General features: G+C 45.2%; 1 protein-coding gene across 1 annotated transcript in view; it reads right to left on the reverse strand.

The window, feature by feature from the left end:
* Positions 1-7,124: 7,124 nt before the first annotated feature.
* TBX15 (T-box transcription factor 15) overlaps positions 7,125-26,408 on the reverse strand; it is a 99,838-nt gene continuing 80,554 nt past the window's right edge. The window contains exons 7-8 of the mRNA XM_052794873.1: positions 23,993-24,090; positions 7,125-9,308 (exon numbers count right to left, since the gene is read on the reverse strand). Coding sequence (XP_052650833.1) covers positions 8,524-9,308; positions 23,993-24,090 — 883 coding nt within the window. The 3' untranslated portion in view covers positions 7,125-8,523. The remainder of the gene's footprint in view (positions 9,309-23,992; positions 24,091-26,408) is intronic.

Here is a 26,408-nt window from a genome sequence, read left to right on the forward strand (position 1 = left end):
GGCATCTAGTCCACAGGCCACCCAGGACTGCTCCTGCAGGACTTTCCCAAGCTTTAGAGCTGTGACCGTTCCAGAGCTAAATTCAGCCTGTCAAGCTACTTTATTTGGTATTCCCCTTGAATTTCCCTTTTCTTGCTGTAACTTCTCTTCATAACTTGTTGTATATGACGAAAAGTAAATCATTCCAGAAACTCAATGTCAAGGGGTGTCAAACTGCCCTGAACACATTGATTTGTATATGGCTATGGCTGCGTTTCGTAGATATTGTTCATTGATGCCAATACAATGAACACTGAATAGTCTACCAGCTTAGGCTGAAAAGAGATGGACATCAGCAGATCCCGTCACATCACCATGGCACGCTCATACACTCACAAGGTGAATATGACCTGGATATGAGAAAGGAGAAGGCAAAGAACTAAGGCCATATGACAGCTAAGCCTTGCTCCCTCTCTCTGCCCCTCTCGCTTTTTACTATTTATAAGCCATAGTTGACAGCTTGAACTATGGTCACGTTAGACAGATGTTTCCAGCCCTACATTTCTCCTCTGCCATTACACAACCTCCACACCATGTCCTGTGTGGTGGAAAACACAGACCCCAGAATTATTTAGTTTTCCAGTTTGGATTTGTGCATGAGTACACCTGAGACAGGAGCCATGGTCTTCATTTATCAACAGAAACCAAGTATGATAAATCATGAATCACTATTAAACAGGTTTTTATCTCTAGAAGTTCTTTGAATTAGATTGTTTACTTCCCAAATCACGGCAGTGATGGAAAATGCTTCCCAAGTAAGTCTCCTGTTACAGGGACCAACCGCTGAGATAACTCCTAACACTTCATGGTGTTTGTGCCACCCTAAATAAAGAACGAACAGTTAGGCATAGCATAAAACCATTTATGTCTGTGTATAGACAACATAATCAATTTTATGTGCTTTTAATTGTGAATGTTTAGTGATTAGCTGCCTGATACATTTAGTAGCTATAAACAGTGTATACAATAGTGCATACAGTGTAAGCAACAAATTTAATACAGCACATTTTATGTTTAAGGAGTGAATAAGTTTCCTTTCAAAGGCTGATTTTTTTTGTTGACATGTTCTTTATCTTTGTGGTCAGAAGCTAGAACATCACAAGCTCCTTTAGACAAGTTCAAATTCTCCATTCAAGAAGGAGGGCAGTTTATTACTCATTATCCAAAAGTATCTGAGCTATTCACAGAACATCTTTACAGACTCTACGTTGTCCCTTTTTCTATGTGTGCAAGGCCAGTTCTTTCTTATTTTGGATGTGTGCACTTTATTTTTCATTTTTATGTAGGTTTCTTCAGGCTAGCTCAACCTCCTTTTACATAATCCTTTATTCTTTTTACTTTTTTTCCCTCCATTCACCAAATTTTTGTGTTAGTTTCCTCTGGTCTTCTGTAAAACTTGACTTTGTAATGTTCACAGAGTTAGGAGTTGGAGTATTTTATGGGTAATACTACAGCTGTAGGAATTCATGTAAAAACAATGCAAGACTGTATAGAAGTGGAATTGATTTTTATTTAGTTTTCTAAAAAAAAAAAAGGACACTGCCAATGCACACATGGCACGCACAAGCTCCAAAATATATGTCTCCAAGTTTTCTGGGCAGATAACTTGTATGCAAGGAGCAATTGCCATCGAACCTTCACCTCATCTTCTGGCTTTCTTTTCACTGGTGATAATGCATTGGGTTTTGGACGGGTCTTTTATATGTTTCAGGAGTCACAGGTATTGATCTTTCACCTTGGAATCTTGGTTAATCGCCCATTGTAAATCTTGGATGACATTGCTGCACATTGTTTTCTCCTTCCTCATTTTGGGTAGCTTGCTAGTAAAGCTTGGCTTCTTGTTGGGGTTACAGTAAGAGAAACGGCACATACAGCCTGCTGTCAGCTTGCTGCCATTCTCCCATAACTGGATTGCAGGTTTTCTGCCATTGAGTCATCTGTGTTCTGATTTTGGTGAAAGCAAAACATCCCTCAGTGTTTACCAGTTTCACTGCTGTTGATCATGTCCCTGGCTATCAGTACAGGCCGTTCTTTGAATCCTTGCTCTCATGTTCCTCTAGCGTTTTTACACACACACCTGCGTTCATACTTTTTTCTAACTAATCTTAATATTTCTGTAGACAGACCTTTGCAGAGCAACATAATATAAACCATAGAGTACAGCGCGGGCCCTGGTTCGGATGGTTGGCACGCTGTACTTACATTTATGCTGGGTTAATTGGACTGCAATTTGTTCCAGCTTTACTGGGAGAGGCAGATGCAGGTCTTTACAGCACATCTCCAATCACCACATTATCTATTTAATATAACAAACTGACCGCAGTTTTCCTTTACGCCTGTTCCTGGGCCAGCTACACCAGCTTAAAACGCAACTGTATTAATGTGCGATTACCTGACTGCACGCTAAGGGAAATATTATAAACCAGCTCAGGTAGGAGAGGGACTCGAGGCCGTGTCACCCCCTGATGCTTACAAAGGAAGCACTGGGAAGGCGGTGGGTGCCACGGCACATCCCCGGGGCTGTCATCTGTGTAGTCCGGAGGGAAAAGCCCTTCCCAGTCGCAGGCACCTTCACTGAGAATGATGACGGGCAGCCGGTCTTTTTGGCTGAAGCAGTGCCACCCTCCCCATCACCCCAAGAGAAGGGCTGATGGTCTCTGCTCACAGCCCCGCTTGGGCCAACTCTGCGTGTCTGCAGTACAGCTGCATCCAGTCAGCTGGAAAATAGTGCCCTGAGGTGCGTATGGTGCTGGATGCTCCAGGGGAGACTTGGCCTAGCAGAGCCTAGGACCGCTTCCGAAAGCATCCGAGAGGAGCCCACGGAAGTCACCCTATCTCAGCAGAGAAGGGCATTATCCAGCTGAATGTCAGAGCTTCCAAAATGCTCAACAAATTTAGAACATTACTGGAATAAGAACAGCATCTGTAGGAACTTCAACCGGTGTAAAATTATACAGGCTCCTAATCCTTCTCTCCCACAGCATGCAATGAGTTCCACGCTGAGTCAGAAAAACAGACGAGCTCCGTGCTCCAGAGATAGACTGTTGCACAATTAACCCTACCGTGGAGGTTTATTGCTTCTCCCCGAATCTGCCGGTGCCGACCACCATCCAGCACAGAAGCCATGCTCATCACTGGGCTGTCGCAACACATGAAATGCTCTTTTCCAGTCTAGTCCTCCGTTCAGGCAGGCCAAAATTATTGGGGATTTTTATTGTAAAATGGAGCTAATATTTAAAGAGGTGTGCTCCATACACTGCTCCTGCCATTTATCGTCATGTTACTCTTCTGGGGTGATAAGCAACAGTTACCGAGAGAAAAACAACCCTTGAAAAGAGTTCCAGGGCTTTTAGCTGTATTCTATACAGTTTCCTAGATAGCAATTACAGACAAATGAGAAGGAGCAGTCAGAAAACGGAGCGAGCCGCTTTTCCAGCAGAATTTTTGTGGGTCAGCAAGAGGCTGCACAAACCCCTCCCAGCCGACCAAGAGACAAGATCACAGAAATGGTCCCATCGGTGGACTCCAAAGGCTGGGTTACAGACCTGGCCAAAACGCCTGCTCCTGCAGGCTGCTTCTCTAAAGAAGAAAAAGTGCTGAAGTAGTCAGACGTTCCTTGGACGGGAACTGGCTTATTTATAGCAAATTATCCCTCGGCCACACCAGCACCCTCCTCACAAAGTTCTGTCACTGCTTTTAGAGCTGCGTTTCTAGTGCATCTATAGCATGTAATTGAAATGTTCAGGCGTTCCTCAGCCCAGTCCTTGGGTGCACTTTCATGTTGTTGTTTTGTTTAGAACAATGCCCAACAAGCAACATCCATCAAAACTCATCTGATGATAGTGCTAGTCTAACATGGGATGTGTGCTCCGGGTCAATGCGCCTAGCTGTGGTAGGGAAAAAAAATCTGAAAACTTCTTTTTTTTTAACGGCAAATGACTGTCAGCCCTCACCTACATCAGTAAAGCTTCACCCAGTATGCAATAAATCAGCCACACTAGCAGATCATCTGCTGTAATTTTTGCTGTAGTATATTTAACATAATGTCACAGGCTGTCTGCCTTAATTTGTATTTATGTTTGTGCCCCAGGTATTTTGCTACACTATGTCGCACTGGAGTGCAACGTCCTGGTATTGCTGAGCTGCACTGACTGTGGTCACAGTAATATTTATGTCCTATGCCTGTCAGTGTGTTAAGGAATGAAGCTAAATAAACTTTGCAAAGCCGACAAACCTGCTCTGATTATTTTTGCCCCTTCCCTTCCATTTGTGTAACAAGTTGCCAGGTTTGCATTTGGAAGAGCCTGTGCTGCAAGATGAGGGATCGCCTATCATCGAGATTTCCACTACCCTTTCTGGCATTTGGATCAGGCTTTTAAAAAAAGGTACTTCTTCAAAGAGGTATGTGATGTTTCACCTTTTAAATTTGCAGCATCTAACTGGGAGGTAACAGAGCCTTCTCTGCTCCTGGACTGGAAGCCAGAAGGCTGCACGGGCTAAGAGCAAATGGGTCAGCCCAGCAGTGATGGAGTAAAGACCCCCTGGTTTCTGCAGCTCTTAGTAGATCCTCTGGTGTCTAATAACATGCATATGCCAGATGAAATTTGGTGGAGGGAGCTTGCATGCAGGATACCTGTTCCTTGTGTGGCTTCTTTGAATGAGGAGATGTCACGCGATGGCCTTCCCTGCACAGGGAAAATGAAGAAGGGCCCCGTCCTCCTCCTTTGTATCTTCTAAGGAAACACACGAGAACTTACATCTTTGCGACTGTGACCACACTATCAAAGTTGCTTAAAGTTGGCCAAGGGGTTCGAATGTTCGTGGGGAAGTGGGGAAGGAAGGAAGGGGAGAGGAACCGCACAACTGCCGCCTCTGCCCCCCACGCACACGTGCTTTGCAAATGAGAAATCAAAGGGCTCCTGGATGAGAGCGTGATCATGCCGGGAGGACTCTCAAGGTTAGGGCAGTCACCCAAGGAAAGGGAGCCTTCCCGGGGTGGCTGCTGTGTGTACTGGCAACCCGGGCCACCCACCAGGCGAGCTGGTCCCAGGTGGATCTCCCAGACTGGCCCCAGTGCATCTCTCCCGTTGCCCATTGCCATTACCTCTTCTCTGGGAAGCCTCAGCAAAAAGTGACAAATGGCTCGGAGCCTTGTGTCCCTACGGGGGTGGCAGGGGGAGAAGAGCCTCTGCGGTACGCAAGATACCTCTGTCGTACCTGGGTCCACTTCAAATTCAAGGCTCACCTCGTGTTTCTGGGGGGGTGTCAAGGCCTTAAGCAAGTTGTCTGCTCAGGGGAGTGTCATCCTGGAAGGATTTCACCCATGCATGTAACTGAACACTAAAGCAAATCATTTTAACGTGCTTTAGCCTGTTATTTTTGATACTGCCCTCCAAACATTGCTCTACTTTTGCTTTGCACAGTGACAACCAAGGAAAAAGTTTACTATTTTTTTCCCATTTCACTGTTAGTTTGGTTTTAATCTTCATAGACTGGCAGTGTGACTTCCACACTGAGCTATATTTGTGTACTTACAACTTTACATCTTGGGACGGGGAAGCCTCTCGCAGGTTTTTTCCTGTTGTTTTTCAGTCTTGATGCTGAATATTCTGATCCTGAATCAACAAAACATTTAAACATATGCTAAGATGAAGGAATAACTATCTAGCTAACTAAGCTCTCTCATTTTATATAGGTGCCACAAAAGAACTAAATAAACATGTCTATAAATAAGGTCAATAAATGCTTACCCTAAGGTCAATAAGTTTCATACTGAAGGCAATTGGATGGAGTAACGTTATCTCAGTATGCTGAAGAGCTTGGTTGGATCAGGGACAGGGTGCTCAAGGCCTTGGAGGATGAAATTGCTGAAGAGTCTGCGTGACAATTTCAAAGTTCTTCCCCTCGGATTCCTACTAAAATGCATGGAAACTGGGATTCCATTTCTTCACACTAATATTGAAGGTTGTGCCCTACATCTGTCTTTCGCTTTCTTCAAGATTAGAAACGTGTATTTTGATGCTGAGAATAATTTTGATTTTGTTGAATCACATTCTCTTAGTGGAAATACAGACTCACTTACAAAGAATTAAATGGAATAAATAAGAAAGACCAATCTAATGCAAATAGCCAGCAGAAGGAATAAGTGGTTCACACAACATACCATTAATCTGTAGAAATCACTGCCATAGGATGGAGTCAAACCCAAAAGCACGGCAAAACTCAAAGCACAGACTGAAGAGTATTTCTGAAAGATTCTGAAAGGACTTTAGAAAGGCTATAAAACTCCCTGTTTCAAGATTAAACCACAAATTCATTATTAGGGGTAAACAGAAGACAATAAGGGGAAGGACAGATTCTCTCCCATCCCTAGTGCCTCCAACCCTTTTCAGCAGCATCCACGGCTAGACACAGTAAAAGGCGGAATACAGTCGGACAGACTAGGCACAGAACTGGGAATGGTATTGGGCTATTTATCTTCCCCTGTAAAAATAAAAATGAAGAAATGCTTGCAGAATTTATCTTTCAAGGTCTTTCTACCTTCCTGGCGCTTTTTCAATTCAGAAAAAAAAGTTTATTGACACAAGGAAAGCTGTAAACTCTGCAGCCATAACTTACAGTCAGGTTTGCGGGGGTCTTCAGCTTTCCCACTGCTTTCAGTGTTAATGTCTCAATCTCATATTAGAAATGTAGTACAAATGAAAAATTGGCACATACCCCAAAATGAGATTTAAAAATAAGAAACAAATCATACTGTTATGTATAAGTATTATTTTCTATACTGACTGTGAAAAAATATTCTGAGGAGCTTTGTATTAGACTTCAACAATCAAAATAGCAACTCTAGCTGTCCGTAAGACGCACTTCCTGTGAAGGCAAGCACCTTACAGATCCCAAGCAGTCAATTTTTAAAATTTTTTGAGATGGCAGAATTTTTATTTTTATTGTAATATTGCCTGGACTTCACAATTTAGCACCATGTCTTCCTTTCCCCTTTTGTGCAAACACACACGACAGTATTTTGAAAATGTCTGTCTCTGGAAGACCACTGAGGAAGCCTCACAGACAGAGAAAAACACAGAGGGAACAATTGCAAAGATTTATTTAGCGCATTCTGTGCTTGGCACTTAGAAACAGAGTTCCGTGCGTAGGGCAAATCTTTATACACCTTTTTCTTCATACATATTTTACATACCATTTTTATTGCCCTCTTTTATATTCATAATATTGAATCCCTCACTAGGCATATAAATACATTTATCTACAACACCTCACAACAAATCTCAATAATATCTGTATTCTGTTACTTGGTATTTGCATTTTCACACAACTTAAATGCATAGCTTGCACCAAGCTACAATTGTTTTCTTATTTTTAAAGGATTTGAAGGAAAAAAAAAAAGAGAGAAGAAAAAAAAAACAGAAAAGAAAGGTGTCAAAAGGCAACGATCTATTTGGTTAAACAGAGATCATGTGGCAGGCGGGAGGTTGGCGAATACTCGACCTCACTGTTACTGAAATGCTAATGGTTTTCTACGGCAACTCTTGCATGCAAGGTGAGGGAGGCCGGCTGCACTTCTGCAGAGCAGAGCTCTCTTTTCTCATTGCTCTTCCCCGTGAGCTCAGTCTGGACAGTTTCCTCCCATTGGGTTGAGTGCTATGGGACACGTTCCCCACCAAGGCTGTCATCCGTTCGGTTTGGGCGCGTCACTTCGGGTCACGTCAACAGGAGCTGAGCCCCCCTCTCCCCCGTGCAGCTTTCCAAAGATCAGTCCCTGCTTATGTCTGAGGCTCACTTGTGGGTTAAAACTTTTCTCTCTCTCTCCCATCTCCGTCTGCAGGCTGGGTGCTGGTAAGCTCAACCCTTGCAAAGAAAGCGCCGGTCGGGCAGAGAATCCCATCTCCTCCTCCTTTGGGAGGAGAAGTTCCAGCCCAGCAGCACCACTCCCGTGCTACAGTGGGAGAAGGACCCACGGGCCACTGTTGGCTTCAGAAATGGGCCAAGCCGCTCCAGCAGTGAGGAACGGTTTGGGAAGGGAGAGGTCTTTAAAGCTATGGGCAGCGCAGCTTCAGAGGACGAAGCCTTGGGAGACCGCCTTTCTTCGACACCCGGAGGAGACAGCACAGGGCCACGGCTCCCTCCACGCCGAGAGCTCACACTAGCTGAGAGTTAATGCATAAACGGTATATTCGGCTGCTTCTCTCCAGCTTCCCGTTAAAGTTGTGCCCTTCTCTCTGCAATGTCCAGAAAGAGCAGACGCTCCGTACCAGGTCTGGAGGCCCTGGGCTACAACAAGCTGTGATGGCTGTCAGTCGAGGCTTTCCACAAGGTTCTGTGGCGCATACCTAGATGGCTTGTGTTCTTATTTATCATTACAATACTAGTTCCACTATAAGTTTGAAGGCAAAAAGGTACTGGGATGGGTTTACCCCTGGAAACGACGAAGGTCCGGCTGCCTTCGATGCCAAGGAGAGGCCCGGCTTGTTAGACCATGTGCACAGACATCTGTGAGGAGGAGCCCTGAACCGCACCGTACTGTCTGTTGTCACAGGCGTTGGCCGTCTGCTGGTTGCTGGAGGGAGGGCTGATCATGTGCATCCCGTGATCCATCCCCGTGGAAAGGTATTGCCTCTCTCCGAAGGCCCCGCTGGACGGGGAAGAGCAGAGTAAAGTGCTTTGGGAGGTGGTGAGTTTCTCCGGGCTCGCCGCCAGCCTGGGGGAAGCAGGGAAATTGTATCCATAGAGGTTGTAGGGATTGTGCAGGGAGAAGGCGTTGTAGGAGCTCTGCTGCATGTGGCCGCCACCGAACATGTGTGAAGAGGAGGAGGTGGAGGCAGGGTTGCCTGCTTGCATGACATACTGAAACTGGGAGCTGGGGAAGGATCCCAGCTGGCTGCTGTACGCCTCCATCTTGCTGTTGCTGGGCAGGGAGGAAGGAGTCGGCATTCCTGAGATCAAGGATGGAGTCCTCTGAGGCATGAAGGTTTCGGAGGGCTGCGAGGCAGAAGCGGTGCTGCTCTGCAGCCGGTTGTAGCCGCCGTCGCTCAGCCCCGGGTAGCTCTGCAAGGCGGCCATGTTGCTTCTGGCGCACGGGGGGTAATCAGACAGGTTGAGGTTGCAAAGCTGACTCTCCCGGCAGCCGACGTTGAAAGTGTTGGGGGCCAGATGAAAGGCTGGAGGGGAGCAGGATGGAGAGAGAAGGTGAGAGGAAGCAGAGGGAGATGGGGTCCCTGTGCTGGAGGTGGTCGGGGAGGTGCCTGTGCTGCCTCCTGCAAAACAAAACACATGGGAGGATGTTCAGAGCACGGGATCACATCTGCAAAACGAGACAGTCTCATTAAAAAACAGCTTAGTTTAATAAAGAAACAAGGGTGGTAAAATGGCCGCTGGAAAATTCAGCCTTTCTTGGCAAGGGCCCTCACTTTATTAATAGCATCCCTTGGTCTTTCCTGCTGCTTTTTTGTTATGACTTTGTTTTTCAACAGAGGTTTTCTTCCCTTTTAAAATAGGAGAGGGAAGCGAGCCTGCCACAGAACAATCCAAGGCAGCAGGAAAAGCTGCGAGGAAGCACCACTCCATCAGTCAAGAGATCTGCCATTTCCAGGCGTCTTTATCTAGTCCTTTTTTTGGGGGGGGGGGGGGGGGGAGAAGTCTTTTCTCCTCTCTCCTGGTCTGCAGGAAGACCACCAGTCCGTAAGCGGTATGGCCCCGCTGCAAACATGCTTTATCATCCGCTCAGGGGGCTTGCGGTGCGAAGTAGCTGAAAGCATGTTGGATTTCTGCACCATTCAACGGTTTTTTCAGATGGCTCATGGTGCAGCGGTACTGATTTAAGCCAGAAGTAACACTAAAATGAAGGGACAGACTTTCAAGCTATAGCCTGTTCCACAGAGCGGAGAAAGGGGATGTCGCAGGATTTTCAATCATGTGCTTTAACTTTAAAAGGGTTTCCATATGTTGTATCACTGGTGTTAACAAAATATTGATATATATGCATGTCAGTAGTATCAATGTATTATACAATATTTATGCTATGAAAGATAGAATTTATTATTTTGCACAGCAGGGATGCTCACGTGTTCTGACCTGGGAAAACAATACTGCGTAATACTACCAAGAACAGTAACAAACTGAAAGTAAGTGATATGAAGAAGCTGATGGCACAATTTTGAGCTTGAGAAGAGATTATTTATAGGCAAGATTCTGAGTTAGAGGAAGCTTCCTTGGTCAACCAGGAAAATCAGTTCTGTGCTCAAGGGAATGCAGTTCTCTGGTGTGAAACTTTTTTTTTTTTTTTTTTTTTTAGTTTGAATGATTCTCTTTCTATGAGATTCCTTTTCTGCATTAGGGCAACTAACACTGAAGACTCTTCTAAAAGGAGCAAAGAGGTGCTGGTGAAGAGATTTGACCAGGGGAGAAGCAGAACCAGAGGAACTAGGAAGACAACTGGTGAGGCAACATTTTGGACAAGCTAGAAGATGATGGGTGAGAGGCAAAGGGACTGGAAAAGAGGGCATTGGAGCGGGCAGCCGAAATTTAACCAAGGCAGAGTTTGCACATTGAGGATCAAACGTATGGGACAGCTTTCTCGTGTGTTGCCTTGTGGAAGAAAAACAGCAGGATTTTGAGACCAGTATAGGTCTGCTGCAAAATGGGGGAGGAACTGAATGCGGTGCTGCTTGATGAAAAGAGAATAGCTGATGCTAATGGTTAAGAGATGCGTTAGAAAGACAGGTTCCGTGTCAGTGTATGATGGTGAGAATGTAAGTGAGATTATATCTGACTCTAACACATCTAAGATGAAACAGAATGGGGCATTAGAGTCAAAATGTAACTTTGAGACATTAATAATATTTGGGATTTTTAAATTTAAAAATTTTTTGAAACAAGAGCCAGAAAAAAGAAGAAAAACAGCCTTGGGTAAGCACAGCCTGGAGTGGCTGTCGTTGACCCAGGCAGCATCAAGAAAATGCAGGTTTCTGTGTTGCTAAGTCAAAGCAGTCATTCCCATTACCAGCCATGGGGAGGAATGCTTATTGCTAAGCCACTGACTCCTTTTGTCATTCATTCAGAAGCATAAAAGAGAAGCATTGCGTCAAATCTCCATTAAAATTAATGAGAACATTTGAAGTTTCAAATGGCATCATGGACTCTCTATATTCCCTTCTTGACAACACTGAAATGCTCAAACTTGCTAGTGCGTTTTAGCTCCAGAGTTCAAAGACTTTTTGTGTGAATTTCTAATTTAGCATTTGTTTTAAAAGGTACACTTGCCTGGTTCATTTAAAGTCTCTGACAGTCAGTCTCCAGCTAATTTTGTTGTGGTAAGTTAAGACGGTACCTCCTCCAGCCTTTCTCCCTGTCTCTGTTACAGGTTGTCAATACTGCAGCAGGTCAGCAGAAGGGAACGTCTGCCTCTACACAAGCAGTTTCATTGCAAAGTCTATTTTAGTTGAGGTCGCCGATACAGGTGAGGTTGAACCCAGGTACACAACTACAGACACACATTTTCCTGTTAGCCCTGCACTAAAGAGGGTAACCTCCGACAGAGAGGACAGGCAGACAGCTGAGTTCATATATCATCACTTAGCTATCAAAGCCCAAAATACAGAGGTCACATAATCACAAAACAAATACAGCACGAAGTGAGATGTATTTAACCCGCAGTAATCCCGCACTTGATTCTTTACACCACATATTTCATGAACAAACTTCAGTCGGTGACTTACTTGCTGACAGTGTCTGGAGAATAAGTAAAAATACATATGTATAGATGTATGAGCATTTAATGATCTGTTTGAAATAAAATACATAGAATAAATGATTAACTGCAATATCTTCATTTCAGTCTTCCTTTACCCATAGTTAACCTTTAAAAACTATGCAGGAGAAGAGCACACACACCAGTTACCTCGAGCATTAGGCTTTAAACGTCTGCTAAGGAGTTATGATTGAGTCGGACCCACAACCTGAGGCTCTGGCTCCACAGAGTAAGAGTAAGTGGAGATCTCTGATTAGCAATTGTGAGGGTTGCTTAATGGTTCCAAAGCTGAGAATTGCACGTTTCAGGTTACCCCCAAAGAGTGACTGAAGTGATTCTGCTCTGAATTATCCCTATTTGCAGGCCAACAGAAAAACCCTGAAATGACAACACAGCAATTAAGAAACAAAGATTTTCTTCTTTTTCTCCGTAACTTTAAAATGATGACGAGGTGAGAGATCTATCAACGGGAGCAAACGCCAAACCTGACGACTCTCTTTCAAGAATGCTTTGCTGCCAATGCCAACCACAAGCACAGGACACGCCACGCTTCTGCTGCAATAGAGCATAACGCAGAAGCCTGAAGTTCCTGATCATTGGCAGAATAATCTTTACACCTTTAAGTGGGATGGAAAACAATACAAAGCAAGGCTCATCTCGGCTCATTCAGGCAAACAGCTCCACTCTGCTCTGAACGATTTTTCTTATCCATCTTTGCTGGCAGCACTAAGTATGGGCCAAATGCAACCTGGACTTTTGTGAAGCTATAACTTGGACTGTAGTTGTTACGAAGTCAGCCAAATACCCCTAGAGATGGCAGCAAGCCCAGCAAGTATATCCACTCCATACTACAGTCTCAGATATGCAGATGTGTATGTCGTTTTAATGGAAGGCATGGATACAAACCAATCTAGTTAAACTGATACACAGGGCTATGTTTAGGTCTGGTTTAAGTCAACTGAAACCACATTTAAGCAAGAATAAAATGAATCCCTCAATAATTCTCTTCTGTTCCTTTTCTCTACCCACTGTTGCCCCCGGAAATAGCTGCCAACACCAACAGCATTTACCAGTAATGTCACAGTATGTCTCACCTCCACACTTATCGTGATTCCCAAGTAATTAGTTACTATTGTGTCCGGTCTCCAGAAGACTGTTTCTGGCCCTGCATACATCAGTCCCACATATGTGCAGTTTACAAGTCACGTTTGTATAAAATACAAGGTTCATAACTTCAAAGGCCTCTCCTTTGTATCTGAGGGAGGTGGGAAAAAGAAGAATGAAATCATGGTAGAAGACAGGGAAACCCTGTGGAGAGGGTGGGATGTAAAGGCAAATCTTCTTCTTCATGCCAGTGTTTCCTCTTGTGACACCATATAGAAATGCTGGCTGTGTGCCAATGTCAAATACCTGCCCACAAGGATTAGGGAAGAAACTACAGCTTCTCATCTGGGTACAAATAAGAACTACCATTAAAATTTCATTTCCAGTAGCTTATGACTAGTCTTTCCTTCCTGCCACCTGTGTCCTCCTAAGCCTTGGTAACCGTGCTGTCTCTCTATATGTTCCAAATAAACCCTTGCTTTTGCTTTTACCTAGACTGAGTTTGTGTTAAGGACAATTTCAGAATAAACTGCAAGCCCAAACATACGCAGTCCACAGGTATGATGTGCCTTAAAGTGAGGGGCTGAAGTATTCTTGCATGCCAGGGCATCTGAAAGGCAACGGGGACCAGTTCCACACAGGGCAGGTCACGTAGAGGACTTCTAACACTGCAGTGTAGATGGAAAACACATCTGCCAGCAGCCAGCATTAGCCAAGGGAGCTTTCTGGCAACAGGAAGATAGCGGGGAGAGCATCAGTGCCAAGGGAGTCTGAAGCAATTGTGCATGGAAAATTTTCTGGGATCTCTCTTACGAATGACACCACACTAGGCAATTGACCCACAACTTATCCCAACCTCCTTTATCTGAAAGGTGCACATAAATCACACTTCGGACTCCACTCCAGCGTATTTTCATTGCTAATGTTTCCAGGCATCAGTTGCTACCATCACCTGCAGTGCCTCTGTACAAAATTCTCAGTCCTCGAAGTCCTTGCTTAGTGCAGAGGAGCAGAGCAAGCGCAAGCTGAAGCTGCAGTCGGCGCAAGATATCTGAACATGAGTGCCATGCCCTGTGCAACAGCAGAGTCTCATCAGACAGGCAAGAGCTTTAGACTAGTTTGGGCAACTTGATCGCTGCCATTATCTGACCACATCGGCAGCCTGCAGCTCTTAGCATGGTCGGGCTCAGACAGCGATAACCTGGCATTCACTGTCTCGTTAAGAGCAGATGTGGCTGAGGGTCCTCAGAGCTTATGCCTTGGCTTTCTAACAAGGATGCGAACTGCGAGGTGATTTGTCTTAAGATTTTATATTTTGATGTGTCAGTCAGCACAAAGTTATTATTCTCTGAGTGCAAACGCTTCTTAAACAGCTCAGCCCACTTCCATCTACAAGCTAGTTTAGCTTATTATGGCCACAGATATGAGCTGCAGGTTCAGCATGGCCAGCCTACGGCCCAGAGGCCGTACTCAACCCAACAGGACAGCATCTGGCCCACAGCCTCAGCCCAGCCATCTCCTCCCACCTTCAAGTGCGAGCAGGACCTAGCCCAAAGGCCAGATGCTTGGGAGTGATAGGTGCACGGCCTCGGTGATCAGTCTCCTGGAGGAGCCACAGCCCCTCTTCTGACACGTGCCCAACGTATTGGCATCTCCACCATGTGATAGGCATGTGTCCGAGCACCTGAGGGTGCGGGAAAGAGGGGCTGTGGCCACTAGTCATCCATCTGGCTCACGGCTCTCCTCCTGGCACTTAACTTGAGTGAATAAGCCCTCCTGAGAGGCAGTTTATATGCACTTGGGCACAGATCCATGCTAATGCAGCTCTCCAGCTTTCCAAGTGGAGCTGGCCAGGAGCTGGCATGTGTCTGGCCAGCGTGGAGTGCAGACAGAGGAGCCTGTCCATGCAGACGTACTCTAAGTCACTCCTGAAAGGTCTGATTTTTGTGAAGACTTTACGGACATGTACACATATGTAAAGGGACTTTCTAAAGCGTGGGAGAGACCAACTCTTCCCAGTTTTTTGCAATGTTCTAGCCCTGGACACAACAGTAAATAAACGTGATGGCATGCATGCGGGAAAACAAATTTGAACAAAAAGGTAAAATCCCATTCCCGTTCTGTGCACTCATACATCCATGCACCCTAAGTATGGCTCACGAAACTTACTCCCTGTCTTCCAAGTTACTGCACCTTTAGTCTCAGAACAAAAATTAAGTACTTGCCCAAAGATGGAAATCTGAGACAGTAATGAGGGAGGGTTTGTGCAGATTGCCAGGTGATCTGACTGATAGATTATGAGGCCAGAGGGTGCCACTGTAATCATCTGATCTCACGTCCTTTAAGGGCCAGGCCTAGCACAAACCCAGATTCATTTCTGCTTCGAGCAGCACATGCCTAGGTCCTGCTTGACGCCTGCTTGCATCTCCAGGCATCTAAATGCCACAAAAATCAGGTGTCACTCCTGCTCTCACATATCATGGCAACATTTGCCTTGCAAGTATAACTGACAGCCCAAGGTCTCTCTTACTGTTACTAGCTTTCCAAAACTCAAGCCTAAAACCTTCAGGACTGAAAGATTCTTCATCACATCTTTCCTGCACCATCCCTACCCCTCTGAGTTCCCTCTTCCCCACCCTGGAAAACTAAACAGCTTTGATGCCTCTGCCTCATCCTCTCACCAAGCAAGGGCAGGGCCACCTGGTCGGTGACATGCTGGACTCTCTCTTCCTTCTTTCCCCATTTCTAGGAATGAAAACTCCATTTTTGTCTTCACGGAATGTAGCTGCCTGTTCTCTCTCTAGACTCCTTGGCCAATTATCAAATTACGACTCCGCTGGTAAAATCTTTAAAAGGCCCAAATGAGACCTGAAATCTACCACATGCCAAGTTGCTGGGTTGGTGGAGGAAACATAAAGAGTGCTTTGTAGTTCTTTGAGATACAGCTCACAGAGCTCAAAAAAGATGGTTACAGCAATAGATTTAAGGAGGAAAGTATGTACTGTATGGCACAAAATTGAGGAATGAAAGGAAATTTTATTTAAGGTTGGTAAATTATATAGAAGGACCTTTTTTATAAGTTTGCCTCAAATTACAAGAATCACTGGAATTAAGGGTAAACCTAGAACAACTCAGAATAACACTTCCCTTTACAGATTTCTGCAACACAAACTGAGCAGTCAGAAAGTTAGAGATAAAACTTGCCTCAGCCATCCTCCAAGATAAAATATTTTCAAGATCTAATGGTAAAAAACAACCCTTTTTTCTAATGTGGACAAAAAGTACAATTCAGGATGTCTGATTTCCATTCCCATCTATATCCAGAGCGCCAAGAGAGCTTTCCCAAAAGTGAGAGACAACAACCCCTTCCCAGTCCCCCCAGACTGTCTTTAATACAAGGGTGTCTGGTCCTCATACAAGCGCACGGTATTCTTGGGCCAGCTCCATGCTGTCTCAGGAGAAGGCCTGTTGGACGTGACTTTCTGTCTTGTGTGCAGAGAGTTGTAACGCGGCGTACACAACGCTTTCGTGAGCTGTATGTCAGCTCCTACAGAAATGTCTCCTGTTTCCCTTCAAGTACAGACAGATCAAATCAGTGCAGGCTTGGAGGACGAGGAGCACCCCGCTTTAGTGGAGAAAATTGCTCATCACATTTACAACCATCAGCTGGGCGCAGACATTGAAAAGGGGGTCGTGTAACAAAAGCTACCCCAGGAGATGACACTGAATGAACACAGGATGCAGAAAAGGACTCCCTGTGGCACAAATCCTTCAGAAAGTCACAACAGAAGCTGCTGCAACTTTGCAGCTGAGATTAACTGAAATTGTGGCCATTTCTTTGGTGGTGACAGAAGTAAACTGAATTGCAAACCTCTCCTGCCAATCTTGATGGAGTCTGCTTTGGGCCAACACAGGCCCTGGAAGCTCCAGCACATTAAATGATAAAAAAATATGATAAAGAACTATAAAACCCCAGAGGCACTGTGGTTCAAAATTTCTGAACTGAGGAAAAATGTCGTAGTATTGTGGCAAGCTCAAAGCTCATGCCACTTTCTACTCATAACAAAATAATGTGCTGCTCTGAGGAAATTGTGCAAATCTTCAAAGTATCATTGTCCCACTCCAGTTACTCGTGTGAAATCTGATCGCCACCCATGAGATAATAGAGATTTAGGCTTCAGTAATTAGACTTTGGGGTAAACACCTCCCTGGAGGAACAGAGTGCTTCGGGCTCCTTTCGGGTCATCAGGGAGTGGCACAGACTTTGACTCTCAGCCCTTCGTGTCACATCTGGGAGGGTATTTTAACTTTTCACTGTGAAAGATGAGAACTTGAAGCACTAGAAATGCCCGTTCCCTAAAAAAAAAACCTATCTGCAGCTCAACCGAGAAGAAGCTGGAACAGTTTGTTCCCTGTTGCTTCGTTTAAATGAGGCAATCTACGAGCCATTTGAAGTATGCAGCAGAAACCAGCGCTTGATCCCAATAACTCTGGCAACAACTGCTCTGTTTCCAATCTCCTCGTCAAGGTCAAAAGAATCAAGAAGATAATTGAGACCAAACCCAGATATCTGACCTCTGCCAATAGCCTAGACCGTTCACAATTGATTTTGAAAGGGAAGCAGCATCCAGATTATCCTGGTGGCATTGCTGAGAGAACCGATGGCTGCCATCGGGAGGCAAGCGGCCAAGCAGATGTATTTGTAGGTTGTTCAGCCTCCTTTGACATCAGCAGCTCTGCTCTTCAGCAGACGCTATTTTGGGGATCTGGGATCTCAGATAAAGCCAAAAGGATCCTAACAGTTATTTGCTTCTTTCTGCCTCTAGGCGCCTGTGATGCCTTCAGATGAAGTTCTGGAGGGCTCAGTCTTCCCTCCACTTGACACCAATACACATTTGTGCATTCATGATGTTGTTTTCAGGTGAGTGAAATCAGGCCAGGTCTCTGAGCACCACCCCCGACACGGAGAAGAGTATTATAGCAAAGAAGAAATGAGTAACAAGCAGTACAGACAAACTTTGGCAAGACAGAGGTGATGCCTGCCCGAAAAGGGTAATGTTTACAGACAGGAAAGCTGGAAAAGCAGCAACGCCTCAGCTTAGGGTATCTGCCTCCCATCTGCTGATATATCACGCAGCCTTAGGGTCTGTCTGGACTCATCGCTACTACAAGAAAACATTGTTCCTTTCGAGCGGTATATGAGAAGATTGAACCTCTTCCCCACAGAGGAGAGGGAGCCTTTTGTGCATATCCTTGTCAACACAAGACTGCAGGCTTACCACGTTCCCTCTCAGAGGAAGACAGTAGGAACTGTACTCGGTCGCCAGTTTGTACACACATGCTGCTTTAGAGCATGCCTGCTGCTACCAGAGAGCAACAGCTCTCTTACTGGCGAGGAGCACACCCCTGTTTGCCTCCAGTAGCCTTTTACGCAAATTTCAAGCTCTTGATGCTAATCTCAACAACCATTAATGACAATTTTGCAGACTCTTAACAGGTGGATGTTCTACCTCAAGTCTCCATTCCAAGATCAAAGCAGATGCTCAAGTTAATGGAAAATGGGTTGAATCTACTGAAAGCAATTAGCGGAATCCTCAGCAAAGGCACTTATTCAAGCAAAGAAACCCCATTTGAAAGGAAAGCTGCCTTGAGAACTCACCAATCAAAGCTAAGATGTTTGATTCTTGCGGATTTTGTATGCATGTATCAAAACAGTAAATTAATGGTGAAGTAAAATTTTGCGTGCTGCAAACCTGCTGATATACCACATTGTGTGACTCTCATACTCGTCCTGAAATTCTACTTAGGAGACAATTCTTTTTACCAGCTGCCAGGGTACCTTCGATTTTACTTCTTGCATAAATCATCAGCTTTTGTAGGAAGGATCAGATACTGAACACTATTCTAGTGTTGTCACAGTGCCTTTCTAGTCTCTATGTCCTGGCAAAACTTACAGTCACTGATAGTGATCTGCTCATCACAATATCCTGTGGGAAAGTCTATATCACATAGGAGCCAGCAATGGCTCTTTTTACTCTTGGAAAGTGACACAATCCAGAGTTACTGGAACTCTTATTTTCTTTTCCCCCCTTCTCTCCTTTTTTTTTTTTTTTATGTTCCCTGTTAAAATCAAGAAACTGAGCCACATATTTTTAATAATGAGAATCTGGATGAGGTTCAATCTAAATTTTGAAAATATATTCCAATTAAAGACTTTAATAGATTCTTGGCTTTCCCCACATCTCATTGCCATGTGCATTCAATAATCCCAAGCCCCCTTTTTCCCTAGTAATAAGTAGACTGCAGAGTGGGTGACATCATTCTCCAGAAGGTCAGCCTCTCCTGGACTGCCATTTTCAGAGCATTTCTTGCAAAGGTTTTGTTCAGGGCGGACTTTTTTTTTCCAAACTGGCTGCAGATCTGCTGTGATTGCGTCAAACATGGTGCTTGCCCTTGTAAAGCTGCGATGACTTTCGGATTGAGTGCTCCAAAAGAGAGGTTTTGTTCTCAGGCCAGAGGGTTTCACCGACAGAAATGGCATGGTCTTCTCCTTGGTAGGAGAATATGGTGACCACTCAGGTCACAGACCTGCAGAGACTAACTGATGCACTTTACTTTAATGGCAACACATGCAAATAAAGCTCGTGGACCACTAGAGTCAGCCACACCAAGCATCTGTGTGACTGGTTGTGTTATCAGGCTCTCCAGTTTGTGTGGCAGCTGAAACCTATCATTGTGTAGATTAGAAAGTTATTTAATCCCTGTATGAAACAGCTGCATCCAGAGCGCCGAGTATCAATTTGGTGTGTCACTGTGGCCCTTGCTCAACATACAGCTTGGGCCAAACAAATGAGCAAAGCACTAGGATGTATGTTGAATGGCAGAAAGGATAATGTGGAAAAAATTATAATACCTTGCGATAATTGTATCATGTGGATGCAAATGGAATACTCTGTGCAGACTTGTTTTTAAAGAAACGATTAAGGACCTGGAAAACTTCCACTTGAAGAGAAATGAAATGACTGGTGCTATTCATTGTGAGAAGCACAGAAGAGGGACAAAAAAACCTGTGAAACAATTAAATGTATGAAGGCAGCAGATGAGGGGGAACTTCTGTTCTCCTTATCTCTTAACATCCCACAAAAAGGGATGAACAACCAGTTAGAGTAGAAAACTCAGAGCTACTTGAATGAAGCATGTTGTTCCACACAGTTGTGTCATAAAAACATGGACATTGCAGTCACAAGAGTCTACCAAGGTTGGGTGACACAAAGCTACCACATATTCTTCTCTCTGCAAGATAGTTTAGGCCATAAAGATATGGTACTTGGTCTTTTGATCTTCTCATACCTAACTCAAAAACATAGCACTACACCAGCTACTAGGAAGACAATTAACTCTACCCCAGCTGAAACCAGGACAGTGTACAAACTGAGTTTTCATTCTCAGGCATCTTCTCCATCCAACAACTCATCCTACTTTTTTTTTCCTGAACCTTCTTCAATCTCTTTCCACCCTTTAAAAATACATACAGTAGAAGATCATATTGTAATGGCAGTTTGCAGCTAGGAAATTGTCTCCCCACTGCTTACCGCTTTTTTTTCTACACCAATTTTTATCACAGTATTACATACACTATCCCTTGCCTGTGCAGTGGCTTATCCACTGAGACCTCCAAATTCTTATCAGAGCCAACACTTTCCAGCACACTCGGTGGGTATGTATGTATGTCCTACGTTTTGTTTCTAGACACATGATATTGTAGCTGGCCGAACTAACAGCCACGCTTTGTCTGAGCGCATGCAGGTTACCAAGCAATCTCTATTGCCCTTCATACCTTTGTCCCCATTATTACTGACCACTTTGCAGTCTTTATGAGATTCGTACCTTTTAGCAACTGCACTGTTTCATTTAGTTCTGGTCAAGTTAGTACTGGAACCAGTCTCTGCAGAGCAACACTGGGACTATCCTCCCTGGATGGTGTATTCACGGTTATCACGTCAGCTTTGAGATCAGTCAGCTACTCGTTTCCTAATATACACTAATGCTAGCTTTTCCAAGCTGGCACATGTGGCAATAAGTTAAATGCTCTCCAAAAATCCATCACACCTATACAGTTATTTCTGTCAGTCAAAACTCTAACCTGACCAAATAATTCAGGTGGATTTGCTTGGCAAAACTGTTTTGGAAAAGGCAGATAACACTTTTATTTCATGAAAAAATTACCAAGTGGCAAAAGAAAAGCTAAGAATCCATAGCAATCCATAGCACAGAAAAATCTAGCTGGAAGGCAGCAAAGGGACCATATTTATGCTGCTGAAGTCCCAAGCTTCTGTCCCAGAAAGCATCAATTTTCCTACCACAGTAAGGGGGACTCGTCTCTAAAAAATCAAGGCTGAATTCCACAGTTCCTACAGGGGATTTGTTCCAGCACTTCACTAGACTTTATATAACAGGAGCCTATCACTTTTTTCCTATCCATCACAGACAGCATCTTATTTCAGTACTATTATGTACTCTGTCCCTCCTTACCAGGCTGAACAACCATAACTCACTCCTCATTGGTGATGTTTCTTCCTAGGCATGTGGCCACTTTTGCTGCTCTCATCTTGTCTCTCTGCAGTAAGCATGCACTCCTTTAAGCTGCAGCGGACACATCTAGTCCCAAAAGTCTCCTGTATCGCCAGTGCAGTTTCCCAACTAACAATTCAAGGGATAAAATGGAGGCTTGCAACTCCTCAAATTTATTCAGAAATGCCACATATTTGCCCAGCTTTGGAGACAACAGCATGATCTAGAATTAAAGTGTCCGTTTATTAAAATAATACCCTGAAAACTTCTAATTCATAAACACGCAAGGTTATGAGATAACAGCATGCAGCTTAGAGCACTAAAGCTTCAGGTGGGAGAGAGGAGCAGAGTCCCAGGCAAGTCCCTTACAGGAAAAGTCTGGCAAAGGCTCAGAGGATCTGATGTGCAATAGCTGATGCTGAAGTCAGCTGTTAAACACCAGTGATTTACTCACCTGTCACACACTTCATGTGCTTGAAAGCAAGGGGATGAAGCGGTATGGACACTGTACATCCTGCTCGTCTTAGATTTGGAGGGAAGAATCCCATGTGGCTTAAAGCCACCTCAGCATTTCTTGCTCTTTCTGCCAGCAATTCCAAGACCTCCAGACCAATGTATTTGTGCTGGCCCTTGGGGGCTGTCCTGGCAGCCAGAAATTAAAACAGAGTGTGTTTGTACCTTGGCTTTGCACCTATTGCTGAGACCAGGGGTCAGCTTGCTACAACCAGCACTGGAGAGGTGAGCACTATGATGGAGGGAATATTTCTGATTCATTATCTTGAGGTCATTTCACATGGCTAAAATGCAGCACTCAAAAGCACAGTTTTGTAGTGAGTTAAGTTTTGAGACTGACCTGGGGACACAACTTTAGTTAAGGGCTTCCCTAAACCTAGTGGTCTGTGGTGCGGTGGTGGTGGTCTGCACAGAGCCGGCTGCTCACAGGGTACTGGCTTGCTTCCTGATTTTTCAGCTGCCAAACTATATTAAAACAAGCTAAAAATACATTAAATAGTTTCCTTTCCTAATATTACCTTACCACGTAAGCAGTAGCTGGACTTGCCACTAGGACGTTATCTGATAACCAATGGGAGGGGAGGGGAGGCGTGCGAGCCCGAATAGGGGGAGAGACAGAGGAGGGAGGCTGCTTCAGCAACCGTGACCAGAAGGAGAGGCTGTTATGTTTCTATTTAGGTGGGTGATGAAAACGTTTCTGAATCCCTATTTTAACCCGTCTCTGACCACACACCCCACCGCAAGCGCTCCTCGACACAAGCCCCTGAGCTTGTGCGAAATCTCTCCTGCCCCATGCTGCACTGTTTAAGAAGGGTTGGGTGGTTGTGTAAAGACCGTGCGTGGAGAGTCTGACACAGCCAACGGGAGCGTGGTCTGTCCTCCTCTAGTGCTGTGCCATCAGAAAAATGATTTAGTGGGTGAGCTGGGCTCTGGGATGTTGCACGGGGAACTGGAGTGGGGAATGGATGGCCAGAAGAGATCCCCTTCTGATCCTGCCTGGTGATGGGCAGCCCTAGCAGCCACTGCTGCTAACCTCCCTCTGGAGGAGACGATGCCATTCCCAGATGGATTCGAGGTCTGGTGGGAAGTTTGGGGATGATGTCAAGCTCAAGTGTGAGAGGCTGGAGAATATGCTACACAGGGCATGCATTTGGTTTTGATTGTTTAACGTCACAGGTGTCACATTTGAGCACAGTTTTGGATTGGGGGTTTTTTCTTGCATTTATATTGGAATAAAAAAACTACAAGGCTGCCCTGATACATCTGTTCCCAGTGATCACTTTGTTTTTAACTAGAAATAGCTGCAATGAAGTGAATGGGGAAGTCCTATCCGTGCAGGGGAAAAAAAAAAAAATAGTAACACAGCCTGAAACTAGAGATGAAAGCCCTACTTAACAAATGAGAGATGTAAAGGGCAGAAGCTATGAAAAGACACAGCATGAACAAGCGGAAAACACTTGGCCTACCCAATAATTCCTCCCAGCCTTTTACTAACAGAAAGTCTCTCCAGCAAGGCCATCGGGTTTTGAAAGCGAGGCAGCGTGATCCTGGGGGGAGGTACATTTCTGGTCTCCTAAAGCTTCCAGAGGACATACACCCCTTCCCCTTATGCTTCCACACAAATAGCAAACCCTAACTGTAAATGGAGAACAACGTGTCTGACATGCTGGAACGTTTTGTCGGTCACTCTGTGCTCTCTTTGCGCTTAACTCAACTCATGCTGTGTACTTGGGCTGGTTCTCCCAACCCTGTGCTCCTTCCTGCTCATTCTCCTAGCTCTTAGGTGCACTGGGAATACCAGGGAGATGAAGCGGCTCCATTGCACCTCGTAAGGCACGGCCTGTCCACCATTTCCATCCACCCTCTCTGCTGTGTCCTTTCACAGCAGTCAAGAGCTCAACAAGATATGTGACCCCACCAGACGCACGGCAGAGCGCGTTGCTGCTCTTACACCCTCTTCTCCTGCTCTTTCCACAGCTCTTTACATGCCCTTTGTACGCTCACCTTGCTGCTTTTGCATTGTAGTGAAGTCTTCAAAGGTGAGAGTGCGCACGGGGGGCCTCCAGAAGGCGTAGGTCTCCATAATGGCCTCCAGCCCCGTCCTGTGCAATGAAAATAAGGCAAGGAGAGAAGAAGAATGTCAGTTAGCTGGCAAGGGTATCGGCACCAGGGAAAAAGCGCTCCAATCTCACTTGACAGACTGCCAGCGGCCACCGAAAGGTCACCTTGGCATCTGTGAATTCCTCAAGCGAGCCTTCCCGCACAGGTGCTAGCCACTAGAGCAAAACAAAATTTCCCCAGCCCAGGATTTCAAAAGCTCCTAACAGTTTTCCAGCCCCTTTTTCTTTTTTTAACAAGGATCCCAAACTTTCTGTCTGCTTTGCCGGTGACACAGGACCGTCAGCTCCTCAAAGCATGCTTTATAGTAGAGCGGGCTTCCACACTTTGTGGATGCAAGCTGTGATGCAAACGAGGGATGTCTGGAATTCAGCCTTCAGAATCCGAGAGATTTTGTGAATTGCCTTTCCCTGACACCTCCTAGTTGTGGACATTGCTTTGAAGTGCTATGGGAAACTGTCCAAAAGGGAGTCTGCTTGGTTTTGGACTTCAATTAGAAATGCATAAGAGGTTTTTTATAAAAGATCAGTGACATCTCTGCTTTGGGTCCCTAACTCATGGCAAAGACAGTACCAAAGAGAAAAAAGCCAAAAATCAAGTGAGAACTTTTCCTCTTGAAGGGCTAGGGTCTCAGGTATGTTCTTATTTTCACCACAGAATGCTAGCTCTGCTGAAAGTCTCTAACTCCACAGGCTCAGTGAGGACATACGTGCATTATCAGGGAAAGACCCCCATGTTCTTTATGAGACAACCCCCTGGAATTTCTTCCCAGGAAAGGTTCTCTTCTCTGGAAGCTGCACATTGCTCTGCTCCCCATTCCTCACCTTTCCCTCTTTTCCAGCAGTAGATTGTAGCCCTTGCACTGACTGAACATGACTTAGAGATGCTTCGTCAAATGTGAGAACATATCCCCTTTCAATGCAAAAGGCTCTAACATCTCCAGTGCCTCTCATCAGATGCTGAGCTGATACTGGAGCTGCCTTTTGCTTCTGAAAATGTCTTTCTGCACGTGCTTTCACTCAGTTAACTTTCCAAAGTGTCCCCGGAAGCTTGGATGCTTTAAATACATTGGAGTTGGCAAACCAAACTCTGTATTTTAAGAGGAGGTTTAGAAGAGAGGTTGTTGCATGGTGTTTATTAGCTGCTAAGCTGTTAGAAGTAGAAACAGAAGACATCTCTGCATAGCAGTCTCACACTAGCGCTGAGCACATTACAACAAAACTATTTGGTTAATACAGCGGCCTCTGCCAGCTCATGGAACTGGGAGACAACAAGGCAGTGCAGAATGTGAACCCATCTGCTAAGCCGGGCTCTGTGTGCAAAAGCAGCTCTTTGACTACCGGTACCACCCCCAGGATTTCCTTTGCTCCCGGGGTGAGAAAGCCACACATGTTCAGACTCCATCTGCGTCTTGACACATGCAGCCAGGAAGAGAACGGTAACTTTTTGCAGCCTCGTGAAACGATCCCCAGCCCAAACACCAAGGGAGGACTTTCTGGTACCATATATCCAGGGGGCATAAAATGCCCTGAGCAAGCTGCAATGCAACAAGACCTGCTGTTGAAAGGACCTGCCTTGACGATTAAAACCAAGTAATACATCCAGAAATGCAGACTGAAAGTTCCAGCTGTGCCAATCCAGCTGCTCTGCGTCTGCCACAAGGATCGTGCGGGGAATTAGGGAGGCCAGCACACTGAAACCAGTATTCAGACAGTCTGGCTCAGTCAGATCCCCCACTCTGCATCAGCATCTGACTTCTAGCTCTACTCTCATGACTCCCTTCCAGTAAAACCCAACCCCTAACAGGAGGTGGCTCAGGAAAACAGTAAAGGCAGGTTAAAGCTATTACCCCTGCCTCTGCCTGGAGCCTGCATCATTCTCAGCTCAGCTTGACTCACAGTTCAAAGTTTCTAGCTCTCCGTCTACCACTTTCCCCTGTATCAATACAGTTCTCGCAAGTACCATATAATTTGTACTTCTAAAAGAAAAGGAAAAAAGAGAATAGTCAGGAGATAATAAAAAGAAGAAATAAAAGAGTAAATCAGGAATAATACACTGCTTTTAAGGGTTGGATCCCACTGCACCTGTGAGCTGATAGAGGGTAAATGGCAGCACCGAGTGTACCAGAGCAGCTTGCAAAGCTGCTCTATTCCTGTCCTGTATACCAGGGAAAGGAGAGATGCCAGCAGGGACCCACCTCCTCCCGCTCCAGGGGAGCAGATCTAGAACAGTCCCTTTGCTGTGGACACAGATCCTGTCACCTTCCCCTTTCCACGCTGCAACTGCCAGCAGCAACACTGTG

The sequence above is a fragment of the Harpia harpyja genome, chromosome 8 (genome assembly GCF_026419915.1).
Source record: "Harpia harpyja isolate bHarHar1 chromosome 8, bHarHar1 primary haplotype, whole genome shotgun sequence".
Classification (NCBI taxonomy): domain Eukaryota; kingdom Metazoa; phylum Chordata; class Aves; order Accipitriformes; family Accipitridae; genus Harpia; species Harpia harpyja.